Source organism: Lissotriton helveticus, chromosome 4_1 (genome assembly GCF_964261635.1).
Source record: "Lissotriton helveticus chromosome 4_1, aLisHel1.1, whole genome shotgun sequence".
Classification (NCBI taxonomy): Eukaryota; Metazoa; Chordata; class Amphibia; order Caudata; family Salamandridae; genus Lissotriton; species Lissotriton helveticus.
Genome location: NC_136063.1, coordinates 2,022,065,491 through 2,022,086,561, shown reverse-complemented (window position 1 = coordinate 2,022,086,561; position 21,071 = coordinate 2,022,065,491). Strand labels below are relative to the sequence as shown.

General features: G+C 41.7%; 1 protein-coding gene across 8 annotated transcripts in view; it reads right to left on the bottom strand.

Annotated features, from left to right (window-relative positions):
* The window catches only part of MTMR1 (myotubularin related protein 1), a 492,625-nt gene that overhangs the window by 152,923 nt on the left and 318,631 nt on the right, over positions 1-21,071 (bottom strand). For all 8 annotated transcript variants that reach the window (XM_078688654.1, XM_078688651.1, XM_078688648.1 and 5 more), the window contains 2 exons: positions 14,378-14,566; positions 4,541-4,726 (listed from right to left, as the gene is read on the bottom strand). In XM_078688654.1, the coding sequence (XP_078544780.1) occupies positions 4,541-4,726; positions 14,378-14,566 (375 nt within the window). The remainder of the gene's footprint in view (positions 1-4,540; positions 4,727-14,377; positions 14,567-21,071) is intronic.

The window sequence follows — 21,071 nt, the reverse complement described above, 5'->3', positions numbered from 1 at the left end:
GAAGTATTTTTCTGTCAAACAACAGACAAAATAGTGGAGCTGTGTAACCAGGGTCCTTCTCTGAAGGAGCCGGAAAGAACAACTGACCTAACTGTCACCCCTGAGGCATGATGGGATACTGGGGGTCATGGGTGCCTTAAAGGCACGGTGTCAGTTTATTGCTATGTAGCTACAGGTTAGCTTTTCAGTCTTTTTAGACTGTGTGTTTGCAATGCAGCCTGGGAGCTTTCTATGCTTCCAGTGAGTTATGAGAATTTCTACTGCTTTCTGAGCATTAAAACAGTTTCTAAAACAAACTTTGTGTTGTTTTTTCTCATGTTTTCTAATGCTTATTACTCATGTATGGTGGAAATTCTTTACAGCATATTTCAGCTCTGTTCTTTGTTTGGCTGCTATTGCATGTTTATATATATATATGTATATATATATATATATGTATATATATTATATATGAGTGTATATATATATATATATGTGGGGCACATATAATATAGTGTTTCCGGGGTCCCGCACATGGGCGGGAATATTCTAACGCTTATGACTATTGATGAGGATCCCCTGGAAGAGAAAAAACTTCCAACTGATACATACCAACATATGGCACACCGTGGAGAAGTTAAACAAGTATTAAAAATGCCAATATATCTGGATTCTTCCAAAAGAGATGATGAAAGTGAAACGCACAGAAAAATTGGAAATTTTTAATGTCGTGTGAATGATCAACAATTATTAGAACAATAGAGGTTAAGTTAAGGGCAAGGCCCTGCAACGCAGGCTCCCATATATAACCATTCCAGAAAGGTTTGCGATTGGAATTATACTTTGAATGCATTGATGATGCCAAAAAGCACTTATTTTGCAGTCAAGTAGGTCTGCTGTTTGGAGCCGTGGGTGTCACGAAAAGTGTGTAAAACGGCTACAAACAATAACAGCTGCTGTCCCCTGCCCTCTAGGACGGCGCAAGGGTTGTGGAAGAGCTGGACAAAACAGAGAAATGACAAAAAGGGCGGCATGAGCGGTCAGAAAGTCCAAAATAAATTAGGGTTAACGTGGTAAGTAACCAAACAACAGCTGTAACAAGCAGGTCAAATGCCTGCTGGTGCCAAAAATGCCATAGCCTTCCATAAAAAGGCCTGTACGCTTTAGGAGTTTATATCCGTTGCGAATGCGAAGTGGACAACCTGTCTTCAGTCAAGTCAAGATGCACAGCTCCCAAACACAAGATGTCACGTACATGGGTTTTACGTGTGTACAGACAGAGCACTATTTACAACGTCTTATACATAAAAATCTGGTGAATGTATTTTCCTTTATTATGACACAAAAAAGATCTGATCTTGAGGTGAATGAAGTGTTCGGAGATCCCTCCACAAGTCTATGGTTGCCCAACTTTGTGTGACTTGAACAGCGGCTATACTGATGCCGTCTATTCTAGGGAATCCTTGATCACCTGCTATTCTTTAAAAAAGATGTGTCTGTGGACTCTTTCTCCCATGGTCTATACCAGCCTCTAGTGTAAATGACCAAACTTTAATAGAAAAGGACAAAGAGATGAAAAAAAAGTGGTGGAAAAAGTTGGCAGTGCCTCACGGGAGTAACACCGTGGGAGTTTGTAGATTAGTTCTCACCTGCATCCTCAGGTTCTCATCATCAGCGACTGCCAACCCATAACAAAAAAGTTGTAGTGAAATAAGAAAAGGAAAAGAAGTGCTCAGTGTGGTATAGTGTGTTGCCAGTGCACCAGATAACTTATCCGGGCATTCGGCAGTACCAACCCTGTAAGGACTAGTGGGATCTGGACTTCAACACCGCTATTCCAAATCTAAAAACGAGCTAGACAACTACTGCCTGTGTTATTTTATTCTGTGCTGTGGGTCTGCTCACTTTAAAACCAGGACACACTGTTGCCTACTATCTACAGAGTTATAAAGGGCCAACATGTTTCATTGCCAAATGGAACTTACGGCAATTTCATTAGGGCAAAGGTCAGTTTTCACCACACTGCACCAATTTGTATCTGTTTTTTTATACCGGGTAGTTGCCCATCATGGGCATACCTGTAACCCCCTTTATTTGTGAATGTGTACTAGTCCGCAATCACACAGTCCATCACTCTCGCTGCTAAACGTCAGCCGTGTGAGCGCTAGTGTCTAACGTTTGCTCACCACTTCTTCATTCATATCAACCAAGTCTGTCTGTTATTGAACCACGTACGAAATGACCAGCACGCTCAATTGCCTATCTTTGAACTCCAATAAAAAATTATGACACAAAAAGAAAAGAAGCAGCGTTTGGCTTACTTACTCAGTTACTGGTGGGCTGCAGCTCCTGAACTCACTGCCTTTATTAATACGCCTCCAGTGCTGCTGCTGCCCTCTCAACGTTGTGCTGAACAACTGCTGTTCACGGTGACTTGTGCGGTGCGTGTGTGCCGGGGCATTTTCTAAAAAATCTACGTATGCTGCTGCAGTACAGCCGCTACCCATGCAGAACCAAACCCAGCCCAATCAGTGTCCCACCCACCGGCAACACTGAACGAATGGCTGCCGCAGTGCTGCCTAAGGCAACATTTGCAAGGAGATGGTAATGGTTGGATTTTATCAGCTCAGGCTAAAAACATTTCAATTGGCACTCGAGAGAACAATACTGTCTGCGCCTGCGGTGAGTGAGCCGAGGTAATGACAACTTTTGCCATAGTCATGCAGACGCGAGTAGACCCGACCATTATAAATAAGCACCGGTGCTAAGCACCAGAAATCACCAGCACAAATTAAGCACTGCCTTTCTGCTCTGTCTGCTTTTTTGCGGCTGCCAGATCAGACCTCTCTCTTCATATCTCCTATTGTGAATAGATTTCTAAAAGGGCTGGCTCACTTATTTCCGGTCCAGGGAAGACATGGCTTGGCAGTTCAGGCTGGACTGTTGCCATGAGGCACAGGGTCAGACTGATTTGCAAATGGCCATGTAAGAACTGGGGTGGTGGAGTGAGCTAAAGAATGATGATGGATTAAACCCAGATCAGTTGACTGGGGGTGAGTGCTTGCAATGTTCAACACGCAGTCCATCATCCCCTTTGGTTTCACTTATTTTCTCCCACGCCCTTTATTATGTAGCAGCGGGACCTTAATTTGGTCCTTACCTATCTTATGTTTGCTCCCTTTGAGCCCTTGCACAATTGTCCCCTCAGGCTGTTGACCATCAAAACAGCCTTTCTAGAGGTGATTACATCAGCCCAGAGGGTGAGTGAGTTGCAGGCGTTACCATGCTCGCCACCTTACCTTATGTCCTTTCCGGATAAGGTGATGTTTGGCACCAAGGCTTCCTTTTGGCCAAAGGTAGTGAACCCATTCCATCTGGTACAGTACATCCCTCTGCCCACCTTCTTTGTTCCTCCGCATCCCTCTAAGAAAGAGGAGCGTCTCCACCGGCTGGACCCAAAAAAGAGCGTGGTCGTTCTACCTTGACCGCACAAAAGAGTTCCGGGTGGATGACCAACTGTGTCAGGGGTACGTGGGAGCAAAGAAGGGAAGGGCAGTGCAGAAAAGGACCATCTCTCGCTGGGTCGTCTCTGTATCAAAATCTATTGTGCCTTGGCAAAGAAGCAGCCCCCTAAGGGATACAGAGTCCACTCCACCAGGGGAAAGGCTGCGACTACGGCCTTTGCTCGGAGGGGCCCAGTCCAAGACATCTGTCAGGCAGCGATGTGGGCTTCTTTGCACACCTTTGTGAAACATTACTGCCTTGATGGGCATTTTGCCCGTTCTGTCCTGCAAGACTTCTTAGTCTAGGATGCAAGTCCGCAACCCACCGGTGGGATGGTATGGCTTGGGTATTGAATTCAAAGGTAAGGAATCTGGAGCTAGAAGTCTCTATTAGATGAACAAGTTCCTTACTTTCGGTAATACATTATCTGGAAAAGACTCCATCTAGCTGCAGATTCCTTCCAGCCCCACCCATGCCTCCCCGCTTTGTGGACTTATACTGTAGGACTACAGTGGTTTCCCCTTTTCAGGGTCCTAATTCTGCACATAACTACGTCAGTTGCTTCGTGACTCTGCACTCCTGGCGTGGAAAAAAATGAAAAGTACTGACGTCAGTGCGCCTGGGTGGTGCCTGTATAGGAACCACAATGTCATAACCGATGCAGATGACGTCATGCGGCGCTGAATGCAGCAACCAAATGTTGCACGCAAGGGATATTGCTCAGCAAAAGTTTAGGGATCCAGTCTGACACCTGGGAAATTCAAAGGTAAGGAATCTGCAGCTAGAAGTCTCTATCAGATACAATATTTGTGTCCCGGCCCTCCACACATCAAAAAGTGAGCATGAGTCTAGGGCCAAAAAAAAAAAAAACTGCCATACCAGATACTCACTGTGTGGCATGCAGGGCAGTAGGCACATTCATGTCCTAACAGTTTGAAACTAATTGTATACATCAATGGACGGAAGAATTACAAATACCATACCACAACCATAGACTTGAAAAAGGGAACAATATCACTAAAATGCACTTGTTGTCTTAAATTATTTAGCTCCTTACCTTTATGTATTCCAGCCAATGTGTAGCATCCACGTTTGATAACCAGCGTGCCTCATCAATCGTTGGATACACTACTTCTTTTAGTTTCCGCAATGATTCTCTCATCACATGAATGTTGTGTATTTCCAAAAAGATGAGCTCAGCATTCGGATAGGCACTTTCACTCTCGTAACCTCCACCTTTCGCCTGGCATTGAAAAAGATGGGTTACTACACATCATACAACTCCAGAGCAAGCAGCAGCAATGGTCAGCTAATCAGTAAAACTTTCCCTGATTTTGCATTGTTTATACTTATGCTCCGCACCATTCGTTCAGGTACACAATTTATCTGACCATGTGCCTTAAAAGCAGGCATGACTGAGACATTTGTCGCTTTTAAAGGAATTCATTTTGATTTGTTAACTTACCCACTTCTATACTGACATGATTTAGCATTTTCCATACCTCGCCTAGCTTTCTCCAAATTTAAATATGCGTGAAGTCTAAACTCCTGGTTGTCTGTATCGCGTTCACACATCAAAACACCACACTTTTGAAAAGCTTAAAATACCACCTCCACTACTACATGAGCCACTCTTCTCAAAGAACTAAAAGATAAACACTAAATGGGAAGGGGAGAGGGCTACGAGCAACACAATGGTTTTGAATAACAAGTAACATTTTTATATCTAACTTTCCTGCACAAACTATTTCTAACAAGCTTTACTCTGGGCAAATTACAGCATGTTCCTTTACATGGCAGGAACATTACTTCAAACAAGCAGATTTTCCTACCATATAAATGACAAAGTGATTTGCCAGTGAACAATAAATGTGATAATGATTGTGGAGAACATTTAAATAATAAAAATTGGTCCAAGGCACTGGAGTCAGTAAAGAAAGCATAAAGCATCACCAGATTTCAATTACAATGCACCACAAACACTGAATAAGATGAACACCAACACACATGTAGGGTGTCCTGACCAATGGTAGAACGGTGTTAGATGGAATTAGAAACAATGTTTACACAACGTGCAAAGTTGACACTGCAGTTGTCTCCAAAGGCTGGTTTTCTGCGTTTGTTGCTTTCCAAACACAAGACACATGTGTCAGATTGTGCTGTTAGTAGCAAAAATAAGGCTGGCTATAAATTGGATGTCCACAGAGACAACAAAAAGGATGGATATAAATTGGATGGCCAAAGAGGCAAAAAGAAGGCTGGGTTGGATGATCAACACAGCACTAACGGTGGCAGCCTCGTTGAACGACATAGCTTAACGGTCAGCAGCAGAAAAGAGTCATATGAAACCGACGTGCCCTGGTAACACGTTAGGAGATCATATGAGTGAATGGCAGCCAGTGGTAAGAGAGTTGACACCTCCAGAAGATGAATTGCTCTCATGAATGAGGCACGTAACATTTGCAATGCAAGCTGAAAGAAACGGGAGCACTGGTACTTATGTAGACGCAGGTGGACGAAAAGGAAAGCTAAAATATTCTAGAAAATGATAGCAAGGATGAAGCTGGGCCAGAGTTTAACTGGTAAGAAATGCCTAGGCGAGGTACAGTCTACATGCTCTGCAGGCTAACATTTCATGACAAAAAGGTATGATGGGTCAGTGCTGTACTGTGGTACTGTATGTACGTGTTTTTATGCACACTGACCCATCATATTTTCTGCATTTTTGTAGCTATCCAGGGTAACTAGGGTACCCCCTTTCAAATCTAGTTTCGAGTGTAGTATAGTTAGCCACACGTTGTGTTGCTTCAGACCCCTTGTGTTCCTTCTGTGTATTGGATATTGTGCTGGGATCTTGAACCAAGAGTGGTCTTTAAATATTAATATGCCCCTGTGACCCTCCCCTCCCTTTTTGTCATGAAATGTTAGCCTGCAGAGCATGTAGACTGTACCTAGCCTAGGCATTTCTGACCAGTAAAACTCTGGCCCAGCTTCATCCTTGCTATCATTTTCTAGAATATTTTAGCTTTCCTTTTTGTCCTTATAATTCCGAGCCCTCCTTGGCATACTCGGACATCTAAGACAACTTTCAGTGACAGGGAGTCGCAGATCACACTATGCAAGCGGTATGCAGGTCCTTAACTCATTTATTTCTGCAGAGGTAAGGGCCCTTTTAGAAGGAGTGAAGGTATTGGGAGGGAACTATCACAAAAAAACAATCAAAACTACAATAAAATAGGGAATTCCAAAATAAAATTCTCTAGGAAGGTCACAAGTCTTTAAAACCGACCACGAAAGCAAAAAGATGTAAAATGTTTGCATACTTATCTCCCAAACAGTTTACAAAAGCAGAGCCAAGAACTGTTGATCCGGTTTAATGGAAGCCGCAAAAAAACTGGTGTATCAATTGGCAAAACAAAGCATCTTAGATCAGAGTAACCAGTGTCCCCCTGTAACAGGCATCTGCAATGCAATAGGTCACGCATTTGCTAGAGTTTAAGCTATTGGCATTATAAATGACAATGCCTTAAAAGACACTGTCATTTACAATGCCAATAGCTCAAACTCTTGTAAATGCAAGACCTATTTAATTTCAAAGAAGTGTCCTTGTCCTGAGCTCCTTGGAAAGGAAAAGCGCGTATGGCACGCTGAATGCTGCAGGAAGGAATGTCATGCCTGCAGTAGGAGAAACTCATTAAACAAAATAGTGCTTACAGACTAAATAAGACATACCTGGTAACAACAGAAGTAAAAGGGCCAGTCCTCATGGGAGGTTACAAATGAAGACAAAGCGGTACTAAGGAGGAACTAACAAGCCTATTAACGAATCAGAAGCCAGCATTTACGAAGGACAATGATGCAAGCCAATGATAAATATGGGCGGACAGTGGGTGGGGCTTCGAGTCTATACTTGAATACAGCATGACTCGAAGAGCAGCACATGCGATGCTCAGTCTTGACCTAAAAAACACTGTTTCATTTTCAACTCACTAAAGCAGCTGGTGAACTAGCATCAATTATTTCATATACTTTCTAAGGGGTACGTGAAGGCCGAGTTAGCCATCCATGTTCAGTTTAATCATATTTACAATTAGCTTCTTTTGAAAAGTAAAAAACATTAAATCTTTGGGCTGCAGAAGGGGACAAATTCTTTATAAGAAAAACATGATCTCATTCTGAGAATTCAACTTCAGTGTTTACGACAATCAGTGTACAGGCGAGGAGGAGTCTGTAGATCCGCGATTTTAGCACTTTCATTTCAGTGGAACAAGACAACAGGGATCTGAATGCCGTGACATCTTGAGATAGCCTTCTCATAATTTCTGGGTGTGTGATCTAGTGATGAATACAGAATGTAAGCGCTCAAGAAAATGTCACCAGTTAAGTCTGTGCTACGTTATTATATTGGCATATGTGTTCACCATATGTACATGTGCAACGTATTACAACCCGGAGCACCAAAGTATTTTATCTATTAAAAGTCAAAGCCAAATATTTTGAAAAGCTTGAATAAAGTTGAATACTAAAAAACCAAAATCTAAGGCATTCTGCATGCAACTACACAATTTCATCGTCTGTTAACCCGCCTTAAAATTACAGTAACTGCCTCTGGCTTGATATGCATTGTGCCCAAATGATCCTAATTTTCATCCCACAATGTATTAGTTTTACTCCAAATAATGAATGTGCCCGTACAGACCAGTCTAAAATCCTCGCACATGCCCCCACCTTCTGAAAGTAAGAAAGGCATTTCTTGGCATTTTTTCAGGAAGGTCCAGTACATGAGAAATCTTGCTTTATTTGCATGAACCTAACTAACAATTATACACAATTCTGGAATGCCAGAATGTAGGCATCCCAAGAACCTTCTGGAATTTCACAGTGGAACGCTTATTTCCAATCAAGAGATTTTTCAAAACATTCATATTTGGTTTGTTCATAGCCACTGTGAGTCTGGAGCATTTGCATTCTCTTGAGTCCTTGCAGGTAGGTAGCGAATATGTATTTATTGTGATATTCCACATTTTCCTATCATTCCTTTAGGGTGAGGGAGTGAGCTACATATATTTTGGGATTCAGAAGAGGCAATACACCTGCTGCAGGCCATAGGGACGGTGCAAGATCAGAAAATTAGAAAGGAGGAGGAAGGAATGGGAAAGGATAAGAAGTGGTTAGATACCATCAAAGATGTAAAGATTGTGGCAGTAAACGGACAGATCAATTCAAAAGTGTTTTAGACATTCAGGTCATTATAGCTTACACTACTTGTGGGCACAATTCGGATAGATTAGCATTTGTGTGTGCTCTAGAGGGAAAATTGTTTATGTAAGGAGGAGGAGTGAATACAGTATAGCAGTAATGTTGGCCCAATGAGATATAAGAACACTATTCTTCAACACAAGAAGTGGTGGTTCCTCATTTGTACTATTACTGTAAAATTGGTTGATATTTGGCATTGCGTTGACCGGGCTGCAGCTGGGGAGAATGTGGAAGATCTGGAACGCTTATGTAGAACAACCTACAAAGGAATTCAAGTGGCATGGGGGCCCAAGAAAAAAATAGCTTGTACAGCTCTTAAAGGTACTCAGTTTGCTTTACTAAGTTTGTTTGTGGGACATTTTCACGATTTGCAGGACTAAAAGCTCCATTTGTGAGTTCTAAATGCCTAAAGTAAAGTAGGTCTTAAGAGCTCAGCTTTTTTTCACTGCTCATACATGTGTATAGACAACATACTACAGCTAATTTAAAAGTAACAGCTTGGAAGCTGGTTGTCAGTCCGTGCCCAGGTCATGGTGTCTATAGACTTAACTGTTAAAAACATTCAGTTGGGATGGTGAAAGTTCATTAGCAACTCCCTATGTAACGCCTCTTTGACAACTGAGCAATTAAAAGATAACAATTCACAGCATTTTAAGCAAAACAGAGCAGTACATAGCTCATGTTTGGAGATGCAATTCATTTAGTACTTGGACGCAAAAGTTACTTCCACACAATTGAAGAGGCTAAGATATCGATTCAGCACAAGCCAAAATAAAACTTACATGATCTGGAGAAGCAACATAAAGAAACTGTCCTTTGACTACATTTCTTAAAATACTTTTTCAGATTTAAATTGGTTGTACTGTGTCATTTATGGTAGGCTATTTTTCCTCTAACTGCCTTTTAAATTGAAATTTAATTGGATACCTCTAACTTGACTTTGTTCTTGCTATGTTTTAGATGAATGAGGCCTCTTGTTTCTGAAGGTAACTAGATGTCAGGATAGCCTTGGGTTGTGTACAACTCACTGGTGTGAATATAGGAGAAATCAAGGGATGTAGTGGCAGCAGCTGTGATTAGACATTAGAACCGTGTCTAAACATTCCTTCACATGCTCTTCACTAAACCATCTGCGAGCATACATCAATTCCTGGGAACATTCTTACCATATGAATATGTGATTAGTAGAGAAGATCCTTCTGCTTTGGGGTGAGGATGGAAGTCTTTAGGAATACTCCACTCAACCATTTAACAATTTCTATTTTAGGTCAGCTGAGGCCGCTTTGGTGGCCTCATTTGTCCATAGATCACGGGATGAAAATTAGGCATGAAGGTGCAGATGTTCATGTTTGAAATTGGCATAAATTGTATGGACTTCATAAAAAACTTAGGTGTGAATTTAGCCTATTACTGATTATAGGTATATATTAAAACTGTAGCTACTGGAATATTACAGACTGTCTCGTCAGTAGGTTTGTAGACTAAGTTCCTTTATGATGGAATATTCACACAAAATTGGTCAAGGCATAGCTCAGATACACAAGAACTCTCGTCCCTTTCGCCCCTTGCTTATTAATGTAAACATTGGTATGTTTAAAGTATATGTGGATAAGGACACATGTAGGACTGGAAATATCACTTTCAATTTCAGAATGTAGATGTGAGAAACACTGTCCTTGAGATCATGGACTTAAGAGGGTCACAGAGGATATGTGTTAAAGCAAATGGGTGCAAATGTGCTTGTGAGGAGCTTTCACTGCTGAAAGCCAGCCATGATCTAACAAGGGGAGCCAGGGAGAGAGAGGGAGAGGGAGAGGGATAGGGAGAGGGAGAGGGAGAGAGAGAGAGAGGAATCCAGATTTATCAATCACGCATGTAACGCTTCGCTAACGCGTTTCAGCCTCACAGGGCCTTTGTCACGTTAAGTGAGTCTTTGTTCCATAGCACTATTGTTCCATATCACATTAGCCTATTATGCGGTATTGTGGGAATTGTAGTGCACTTTATCCCTTCACAATATATTACATATATTTACAAAAAGTACAAATCAACTGTTGCTGGTATGTGATATGATGACTTGCTGAATCAACAAGGATCTCAACAATTGTTAGTCTAGTACTTGACATGCTTAGATCACAATTGTCCTTCATTGCCAGTCAGAAGCTTATTTCTAAACTGCTTTAACGTTCTAGGAGTTGACTTTGGGAATGTTGTTCGATTCGTATGTGGCTTCTTACCATGTTATTTTGTAATTGCATGGTTAAGTATTTTATTCTCCACAGTTTCTTAATAATGTGCCGTTCCGTTTCAGTAACCTTGCAAAGTTCCTTAATAGAACTGGGTTTAGTGCCCTTCATTCCCATAATTTGACCAAGGTCTTTCAATGTCCTCCAGTTTTGCTGATGTTCTTGATTTTCTATTATATCCAGCATGTTGAATTTTGTTTTTTACGAGCTGTTTTCCTTAGTAAGACAGATAACTCATTTTAATTTGGTTGGACAAATGTCTCTGAGCTACTGCTCAATAAAAATAATGGGAGAGGGGGCCGACCTCTTTTGTGGGGGACCTGGTCCCACCCAGGGCACCCACTTGTCACATAGGGGGACAGCAGAGGGAGCCTGAAGATCCCCAGCGGTAACCCTCGGCGTAGTTCGCGTAGTAGCGCTAAGTGTATCTATGCGAAGTGTACTTCGCACTACGCGAGCTACGCGAACTGCGTAGTGCACTGTGTAAAATGCTGTTCGCACTGATTGCACAGTGTCGGATGCTTGTCCGCACTGTGCAATCAGTGCAAACCGCATGTTGCACAGTGCAAGCGGTTGTTTTCTGACGCTCAAGTAGATTTCTACTCGAGGGGCAGCTTTCTCAACGCGGACTGGTGGCTTCTCAAGCTCGCGATCAGCAAGTTGATGTTGCTCATCGCGAACGAGAAGAAAGTCTCACCGAGATGTCATTTTGCTCGGTCGCCAACTTTACGTTGAGGACCGCAAGCAAGCAAACACATGACCGCTAGGCTATGCGTGTTTGCACTGTGCTACATGCAATTCATGTAGCGCGAAGTAGCGCAAACTACGCGAGCGTAGCGTAGTACTTCGCCCAGGGTTACCCAGCGGTCCCTGCCGTATCCCCGCATCCTGCGGAAGCCAGCATTGCTTTTAGACAAAGGGAGCTGCTGGACATGCAGCTGCCTCTTTCTATTAGCAATTTTGGTCTGCTTTCAGAAAGCAAGAGAATTTTTAATGCTCATGCTTGCTGAAAGAAGAGCAGTGTTTGTAATGGATTGGCGGGAGCAATAAAGCTGCAGCCAAGCCATAGCAAACAGCTTCAATTTGCCAAAACTCACAGGGAGGTGGCTGTCCCTGGGGCTGAGGGGGGGTCCAAGAGGCCCCCCATTTAATTAAAGAAGCCCCGGGTGAGTGCTTAGGCTGGCATCAAAGGAGACCCACTGAACTGTTGTGCTAGTTCTTACTTGGTAGCCAGGTTTGGTTCTTGGGCATACAGGGTTGTGTCTTTGTCTCATATACATCACTAGGAAGTAAGACAGGAACACTAAAGAGTTTCTTTGATTGGAGTAGATAACAGAAGGGTCATGTGACCCAAGCACTAACATCTTTCTAGGTACATGGACTGAACTAGAGGGCAGCAGAAAAGGTATAACAGGCATATTTAAGCGACTGGATGTCAAATATTGAGGGAAAAATATTGTGGGCCCGAAATATTGAGGCTTAATTATCGAGAACCAAAATATTGTGAAGGTAAGTGCACATGGATATGCACAGATTTACTATTCTTAACTCTTTATCTACATACTTGAAGAGATATGCATCATTAAAAGCAACATATCTGTGAAGTTAAGTAGTAAATTTATACTTTTCTATAAGTTCTTACTTAAACAATATTATTGTTCTTGATAGTTAGGCCCTGCACAATCTTTTCCTTCGATAATCCGGTGGAAGACCTATATAAATTATTGACTGAGCATGTGTGATTCTGGAGTCGCTGCGTACCTATTCAACTTAATATACTACCAATAAGCATAAAGATTTCTTTTGTTTAAATTAACGAGGGACCCATAGAGGCACTACAGCCACACTTGAGTGAGGTGGAAATCTCTCAGTCAGATCTAAGAATAACAACCGATTTCAGACTGTCTTTAGAGGAGCAGTCTCCATTTCCAGTTTACTTGTACAACTGAACTCATGATACTATGGTAAAGGATCAAGCAGGCCTCTTTCTTGTTAGGCATCCATCTGCTCTGTAGGGCACCTCTCACTCTCACGTCTAGAAAGCATCTGATAAAAGCCATCTGTTGACGTGGAACCCAAGAAGATTCAGTCACACGGATTGAAAGGTCTACAGTACAATACCGACGTCAGCTATTAAAGCGAACTGGGGGGTGACAGTCATTCAATACATGATTAAAAACTAAGATTACGCTGTGAGTATACGTTACAAGTACTATGAATAAACCAATCCAACACAATCAAACAAGAAGACTAATTGACAAAGTATCAAACCCAAGAGATTAAAATGCACATCTGCAATAGATGAGACTGTAGATTCAAAATTATAGAGATATTCCTTGACTTGAGGTATTTTTGTGCAGAAGTTGCGGTTAGAAAGAGAGAGTTGTCAATCCTCCAGTAGTGGAAGTGATTAAAATATTCCCATTTATACCATTCAGTTGTTTAATAGAGGACTGCAGGTGTTTGTTGCAAGCGGTATTAGGTCAAAACATCTGATCGCACTTTAGTTAGTTTATAGTGATTCAAACATACAAATCACAATTTAGTTGGTTTATAGGGAGTCAAACGTACAAATTGCAGTTTAGTTTATAGCAATTCAAACATACAAATGAGTTTAAGTTAGTTTACAGCAACTCAAACGTTCAAATCGCAGTTTATTTACTTTGTAGCGATTCAAATGTACAAATTGCAGTTTAGTTGGTTTATAGTGATTCAAACGTACAAATTGCAGTTTAGTTACTTTATAGTGATTCAAACGTACAAATCACAGTTTAGTTGGTTTATAGTGATTCAAACGTACAAATTGCAGTTTAGTTGTTTTATAGTGATTCAAACGTACAAATTGCAGTTTAGTTAGTTTATAGCTATTCAAACGTACAAATCACAGTTTAGTTTATAGCAATTCAAACATAAAAATGACAGTTTAGTTAGTTTACAGAGACTTAAACGTACAAATCGCAGCTTAGTTAGTTTATAGCGATTCAAACATACAAATTGCAGTTTAGTTTATAGTGATTCAAACTTACAAATCACAATTTAGTTAGTCTATAGTGATTCAAACGTACAAATAGCAGTTTAGTTAGTTTATAGCTATTCAAACGTACAAATCACAGTTTAGTTTATAGCAATTCAAACATACAAATAACAGTTTAGTTAGTTTACAGCGACTCAAACATACAGATCGCAGTTTAGTTTATTTATAGCGATTCAAACGTACAAATCGCAGTTAAGGTTATAGTGATTTAAACGTACAAATTGCAGTTTAGTTAGTTTATAGTGATTCAAACATACAGCCGTGACCTGTCCCCTTTAAGACAATAGACCTACTGAGGCAAAATGGTCTGTGTGAACATGCTGGTTGTCATTCTCGGCCTCATCCACAGCGTTACCTTGTTTGTGTCAGCAACACTGTTCTGCCTGGCGTCGAAGATGATGAGCTTGTGTGACTGTGCATTGGCATCCATGATGGTCTGCAGGTACTTTTCGTCCTCTTTGCAGCGCTTGTCATTCGGACCCACTAAGGGCTGACTGCAGCGGGTGATTGTTGCCTGACTTTCAGGATGAATCCAAGACAGCACCTAAAGAATGGATAAAGACACACACTTGCATCGGTTTAGTTAGAAAGAGCAAACAACTCAATATTAAATAATGTCATGCAGTGTTTTCAGCTAACCCAATATTCTTATAACCTGTTCTTATTTATACCTTTCACAGATCTGTCACTTTAAAACAGGAGAACACAAATATATTTGCACGCTTCCTGTTTTCATACACTGGGATATTATTATGTGTATGTGTTAAACGGGTATCCATGATGTCACTCAGATTATCTGTGTCATGCATGTGCACATTCATTTGCAAACAGGTAAGGAGTGATTTAAGATCGGTGAAGTAGAGTACGCTTGAGATATACACGGAGGGCAGCTGGAGCTCAGCCCGAGAGGGAAAAGGTTTCTGCCTCTGCTTTCCTCTGTCAAGACCTCAACTCCAGATAAAGAAAACCAGAACATTCATAGAATTTGTGAAGTATGAATAATAATGCTGGACATTTACGTCAGTGATTTTACCAACATGTGGAATCTTCCATATGTCTAAATGTGATTGAAATGCATTTCGGCGCATGCAATTATCCCAAAGCTACATATCCTATATTCCTGCTAAATGTGGAGGTGTTCTCGCCACACTGTCTCCTGGAAAAGCACTAATTTATCCACCTCCAACAGGAGCATATTTTTCTGTGCATCCAGGACAGAGGCATACATTAGGCAAAAATATGCTTTATTTTGGCAATTGCCATAAGAGCAAACAATAATTTAAACTGTAAAAAAACATGAAATAAAAACACTTAAAAACATAATGCATATAATATATAATAATTAAGATGCTGAAAACCCCACAGTTAAAATATTTAGAGTACCCACAATCTCCCTCCTACTTTACCAGGCCAATGTTTTAGAGAAAATCATCAACCAACACCTCACTGACCACCTCAGCAACTACCAACTAGTCGATGCAATGCAGTCTGGCTTCATGCCCAACCATAGCACAGAAACAGTGCTCATCACTACCAAAGACGACAGCCACATGATTCTGGACAGAGGAGACACAGCAGCCCTCGTCCTTTTGGACAATTTATCAACAGTTGACACAGTATCCCACCCCATTCTCATCCAACACATCCACAAGATAGGTATCCTTAGAGACGTTCTCCGATTAATCTGATCCTTCTTAACAGATTCAACACAAGCACTCAGTCTGGCACTGTACTTTTCATAAGCGCGCAAAATCATAATCTCCCTCTTAGACAAGGAAGAAATTGACCAACTGCATGACCGAAGTCGCCAACTGGATGAAGTCCAACTGCCTTTAAGCTCAACACTGGAAAGGCAGAAGTGGAGATCTTTGGAAAGAACACCTCACCATCGGACTCCAGCAGGTGTCCAGCCACTCAGAGAACCTCAGGACCCTTATAGCAGCGGCGGCTCCTCCGCAATGGCGGAGGAGCATCACCTCACTGGCTCAGAGCCAGCAGCTGAAACATAAAAAATAAAGCCATAGTAAGATATTGTTTTATCTACTGGCTCTGAGCCAGCATGTGCAGGGAGGAGCGCGGTTATGGTATGTGCACTTGTAAGTGCGCATGTCAGTTTGGCCGGCCATCTCAGGATGGATAAACTGGAATGTGCACCTAGGTTTCTCCAAACCCGGCTGTATTGTACAGACGTGTTGGAGAAACAGCACACACTCCTTGTGCCTTTTCAGATCGCTCAGGCCAATCCCCAGGCTGTTCTCATGCTTGACAACAGCGCGGGGATTGGATGCAAGTCATGATACTGATCAGGAACTGCAGCAGAGGAGCGCAGGGTGGCCGGCAGCACCAGAAAAGTGTTTTAATTTTTTAACCATATTAACCCCTGCGCTTCCCGCTGGCAACATTTCCCCTCCGCTCCCCCTCCACCCACCCATCTGGTATTTTTTCTGTGTTGGCTGCAACTGCTTCATAGATTGCAATCTGGATATGACTGCACAAATAAACGCTGTGACAGCATCCTGCTTCCATACCCTGAAAATGCTGAGGAAAATCTTCAACTGACTCCCTAACAAGAACCTTAAGACCATTACACACGCCTTCCTGCTGGAACACCCTCTATGCTGGGATCAGCAAACAACTCAACAGAAGACTACCACCCATCCAGAACTCAACAGCCAAACTCACCTTCAACATCCAAGAAGACAGACAAACTACAGCTCAGGTAGCTCCACAGGCTCCCATTACAGAAACGTGCACAGTTCGAACTTGTAATTCACACCTTCAAGAAACTAAACAACATAGTCCCGTATACCTGAACAGCACCTCTTTCAACCACACCCCCAGAGACCTACACACACACAAACAACCTCCCTCTTCACATTCAAGCCTCCTCCTCTGTTCTTGAGTTGCGCAAGAAGATGAAGGCTGGCTATTCAAACAACCCACCTCACCTTGCCATTGGCGTGGCAAGCTGTTTCCTTGCTGAGTGCCAGGATACCCTCACAGGTAATAGATTGCTGTATAAATACTCAAAAAATAACATAGCAGCTTCTCCATTTTGACCATCTCTATGATTGGATGGCTTCTATTCTTCCACTGATTACTTTTAGGGAACTACTTTTTTCTTTTTGCATAAGTGCTCCATGAGAGAGCATGTGCTTTACGGTTCTCTCCTTCTTATGCTCCCCATCACCAAATATCTCCCCAGACCCTGTTGCTTTCTCTATCGTGATACTACTGTCCCACCAAACTCCCTTCCTTCTCTATGCTATGTGTTGCTTTCTCGCTCATATGGTTTTACCTCTGTCCTCATGTTGCTCTCCCTCATGTGCTGCTCTACTGCACTCTTGCGCTGCTTCTTTTTCTTTCCTCGGTTTTTATTTACCAATCCATCTTGCATCTGTAAATAAGAAAAATGGCACTGACATTTTGTATGCGCTCATGTGTAATGATGCGTGCATGTGTATACATCATCACACATGTGCATGCGTACAAAAGTAAGTAGCCGCTGGTGCTGCTTTACCATAAGTTTTTTTTTGTTGCTTTTATTCTTATTATGTTCTTTTGCCCATGCAGTATTGTACCAACAAAATAAATTGGCAAAGCCAACTTGTGCCAATGATTGCTTATTATGCTGGATTTGTAAATCCTGAATGATTCCTGGTCCCAAATTTCCAAATTGTGCACAAATGGCACGATAAAAAAAATTGGGGGTCCCTTTGGGGGCCCAATCACATGGAAGTGGGGGTCAGAGAATGTTCACCCTGATCTCTTATGCCCTTGTTTTCTTTTCCCAAATACAGTGCTCACGCACTATAATGGGTAATGGCGACAGCAACAGAAAGTTTTCTGTGACCACTAACAAAATGATGAGCAGCAGATTTGCCAATCTGTAATGGTGATGAGAGAAAAAGCTCCCTAGTCTGATGGTGTGTATTTTTTTTAAAAAATTGATTTAATCCACAGAGGGTTCGTAAATTGATGTTTCAGATATCAGTTTCTCAAAAACTACTAAACGGATTTAGAGCAAACCAAGCAAAGGCACTTCTTTAAGTAAAGTTCTATGTACATGCCAATTCCGTTCAGCCATTTTGTTCTGTATTGAGGAGCAAAAAATCTGGGGGTGTTAAAATGGAAAATGTCTTCCTGGGGGCGTTAAAATAGAAAATGTCACTTTAAACAGCCCTCCCATTTTCAGGCCCCGCTTGACAGATCTGCAAAAGAGTTGCAATGAAGAATCTGAAGTGGATGTACCTTTTTGGGGGAACATTTTGTGCAGATTTATCAAAGGGCAACAAAGTTACTAAGAAAACACAAATATGCCTTTTCAATGGGAAATCTGACCTCCTCATAACTACAGAGTGCCTCTGTATTATATGCATATATAAATATATATGTTATATAACTGATAAGTCTCTTAGTGAAACTTAATCTACGAATAAACATATAAATATATATATAAACTTTTCCAATATATAGCCATTTAGAACTATCAACAGCTCCGCCCATTTTTGCTTGATACAGTCGCAGCAAATAAAGAGCCAGTATAGAATTCTTGACTTACTGAGATTGTGATCGTGCTCTTTCATAGTAATGTTGTTCTATTGCATCCTTCCCTAACAGGCTGCATAGTCAGCAACTAATTGCGGGTGTAAGAAAATTGATTATTAGTAGGGGAAGATGCGAATCCTTCCCAAGTAAGAAGACCAAAATATTGTCCAGTCCAACACACAAGTTTAATAAATAAACTTGGGCTTAACTCCTGATAACAATAGCCCACAGCAGACAGGCGTAACTTAAGGGAAACTGTGTAAAGTATTTAGTAGGAGAAAAACAATCAAAAAGCAAAAAAATATTAAAAAATAAAAGTCCAACAGTTTGTAAAAACAGAGAATAAATAAATAGGAAAAATGACATCAAAAACACTACGGCGGGACACTCTTATGAGTAGCCGTGCGCTTTACAAATACCTAGTAACATAACATAACTACAAGCAAATAAAAGTAACCAGCGATATGGGTTTTTATTGTTTTAGGGCAAAAAGCACCAAGAAAAACTAAAGCGCTAAAGGTTAACTGGGACCTAGGAAACATTTCAGGTCAGCAGCAAAGGGGCAGAAGTTGGATACAGCCAGTGCGTCATCTTGCTTAAAAGGTTTACCTTTTACCTTTTGACTTCTGAACTCTAAATAGCCAGTATCCTGCAGGAGGCAAGGTTATAGGCTTTGTCCTACAAGTACTCTCGAAGTCGGATAGCAGCGGAACAATTTCCTGCTGAAGATGTTGGTTTTGGTAGGAAAATCTCTGAGCAGAAAGTTCAAGTCCTCTCGATGGTTGGATACTTTTCACATCTACGCCTGGGCAAAATCTTTACATAGAGACTTAGTATCTTTTTTGGAGCTCACAATCCTCTAGCGGGGCAAGCCTGGTAGCTGTATATATTAAATGAAGTCCCCTCGAAATCAGAAATATTTGTTGCTAAATCCAGCTGAAGTTATGATGAGAGGTTTTGGAAGTTCAGAAATTATTTTAATCCCAACTTTGCAGTCTGTAGCAGTTCCTCTTCACCTCTTCTAAAGCTCCCAGGATCACAGGGACAAAACAGAGGGTCCAAAACTCACTCTAGCAGGGCCCAGTCCAGGTACAGATTATATTGGTCAATTGTTCACTACAAGGAAAAAGGGCTCTTGCAGCTTGTTGTGCTCCTGTCAGTACAGAGGTGGTCAGTCAAAATTTGGAGCAGGTACAGCCCCTGAAGTCACAGGCAGCAGATCCAGTCATCTTCTTCAACATGAACACAATGAAGAGCTGTGTTTACGTTGCCAGTTTTGTAGGGCTCACTAAACAGTAGGTGGGGTGACTCCTTGGCATTCCCTAATCAATGTAGAAAAGGTCCAAGAGGCAATCCTTGTTACATTTGCAGCACATCATTTCTGCCTTAATGCAAACTATCAAACAGTGCACTATTCTGAGTAAAATCGAACATGCAGCACCCGTCTGCACTTGGAGGTTGCTAGTGTCTCAGCCAGGTGTGTGTGCAGGGACATTAGCAATCAAATTCTTGCCTGCTCATCCACACCAAACAAGTTCTGGGCCTAACTATCCCTCCCGCTGAGGAAATTTGGCTAAAGCTGACCCAGGAAAGCAAGGCCTTCGTTCCCCAGATCTCCATTTCTACTTCACTATGAATGAGCAAGCCTCAGCCTAGTACATTTCAAGTAAATGAAGTTCCAAAATCATCCCCAGCTGCCCTTTCTGAGCTGAGAAAAGTCACATACCTCAGACCCTGAACTTCCTGCCATTAGTCTAAGAAATTGTTTGGGCTTGCCTAGGCAGCGCATGCGCTGTCTTGTTTGAGACATGCTGTATCTACTCTATGGGGTTTTGGCACACCCATCACTTCTCATTGGTTCTTTGTATGGTGTTCAAAAATCCTCTGTATTCTGTGGTCAATCGGTACATTTGTTCCTCCTCTTGGTGTGTTGTTACCGCCCATTGCTACTGGCCCTAGTACTTGTAGGCTTTCACTTCTGCCCATTTACGTTCATTTCGGAGCACTATTTTTTGTTTTGTTTGCATCGGCTCGTGCTCAGATAATGGCTTTCATGCGTTTTCTTTGTTCAGTGCTACATGGCCACCGCTTCTTTAGGTCGTGCAATGTGGGCGATTTTCAGCTTAGACACCCTATTTAATTGCATCGTCGCACGGCACCTACCGCACAGAGAGCTTAAGTGATTTGCTCAGAATTACAGAATGTTGAGCCGAGAGTCAAACCTAGCTCCCCAGCGTTAAAGTCGACAGCTCTGGCTATTACCCCACATCCTCTCTCATGTTTCAAGTTAATGTCTCATAAAACCTAAATAAATTCTGGTGACAGTGGGTGACCATTCTAGATAGCTGAGACGTTTTACAACATACCTACTTCTTTTCATCCACCTTCTGCAGTAGATCGCTTTCACTGGTGTTTGGCTAGTTGCGCCTGCGCTCAGCAATTGACTTTAGGTTTGATGCTCTCTGTATCTTGTGTTCAAGGCCTTTTTTGATTGGTTGATT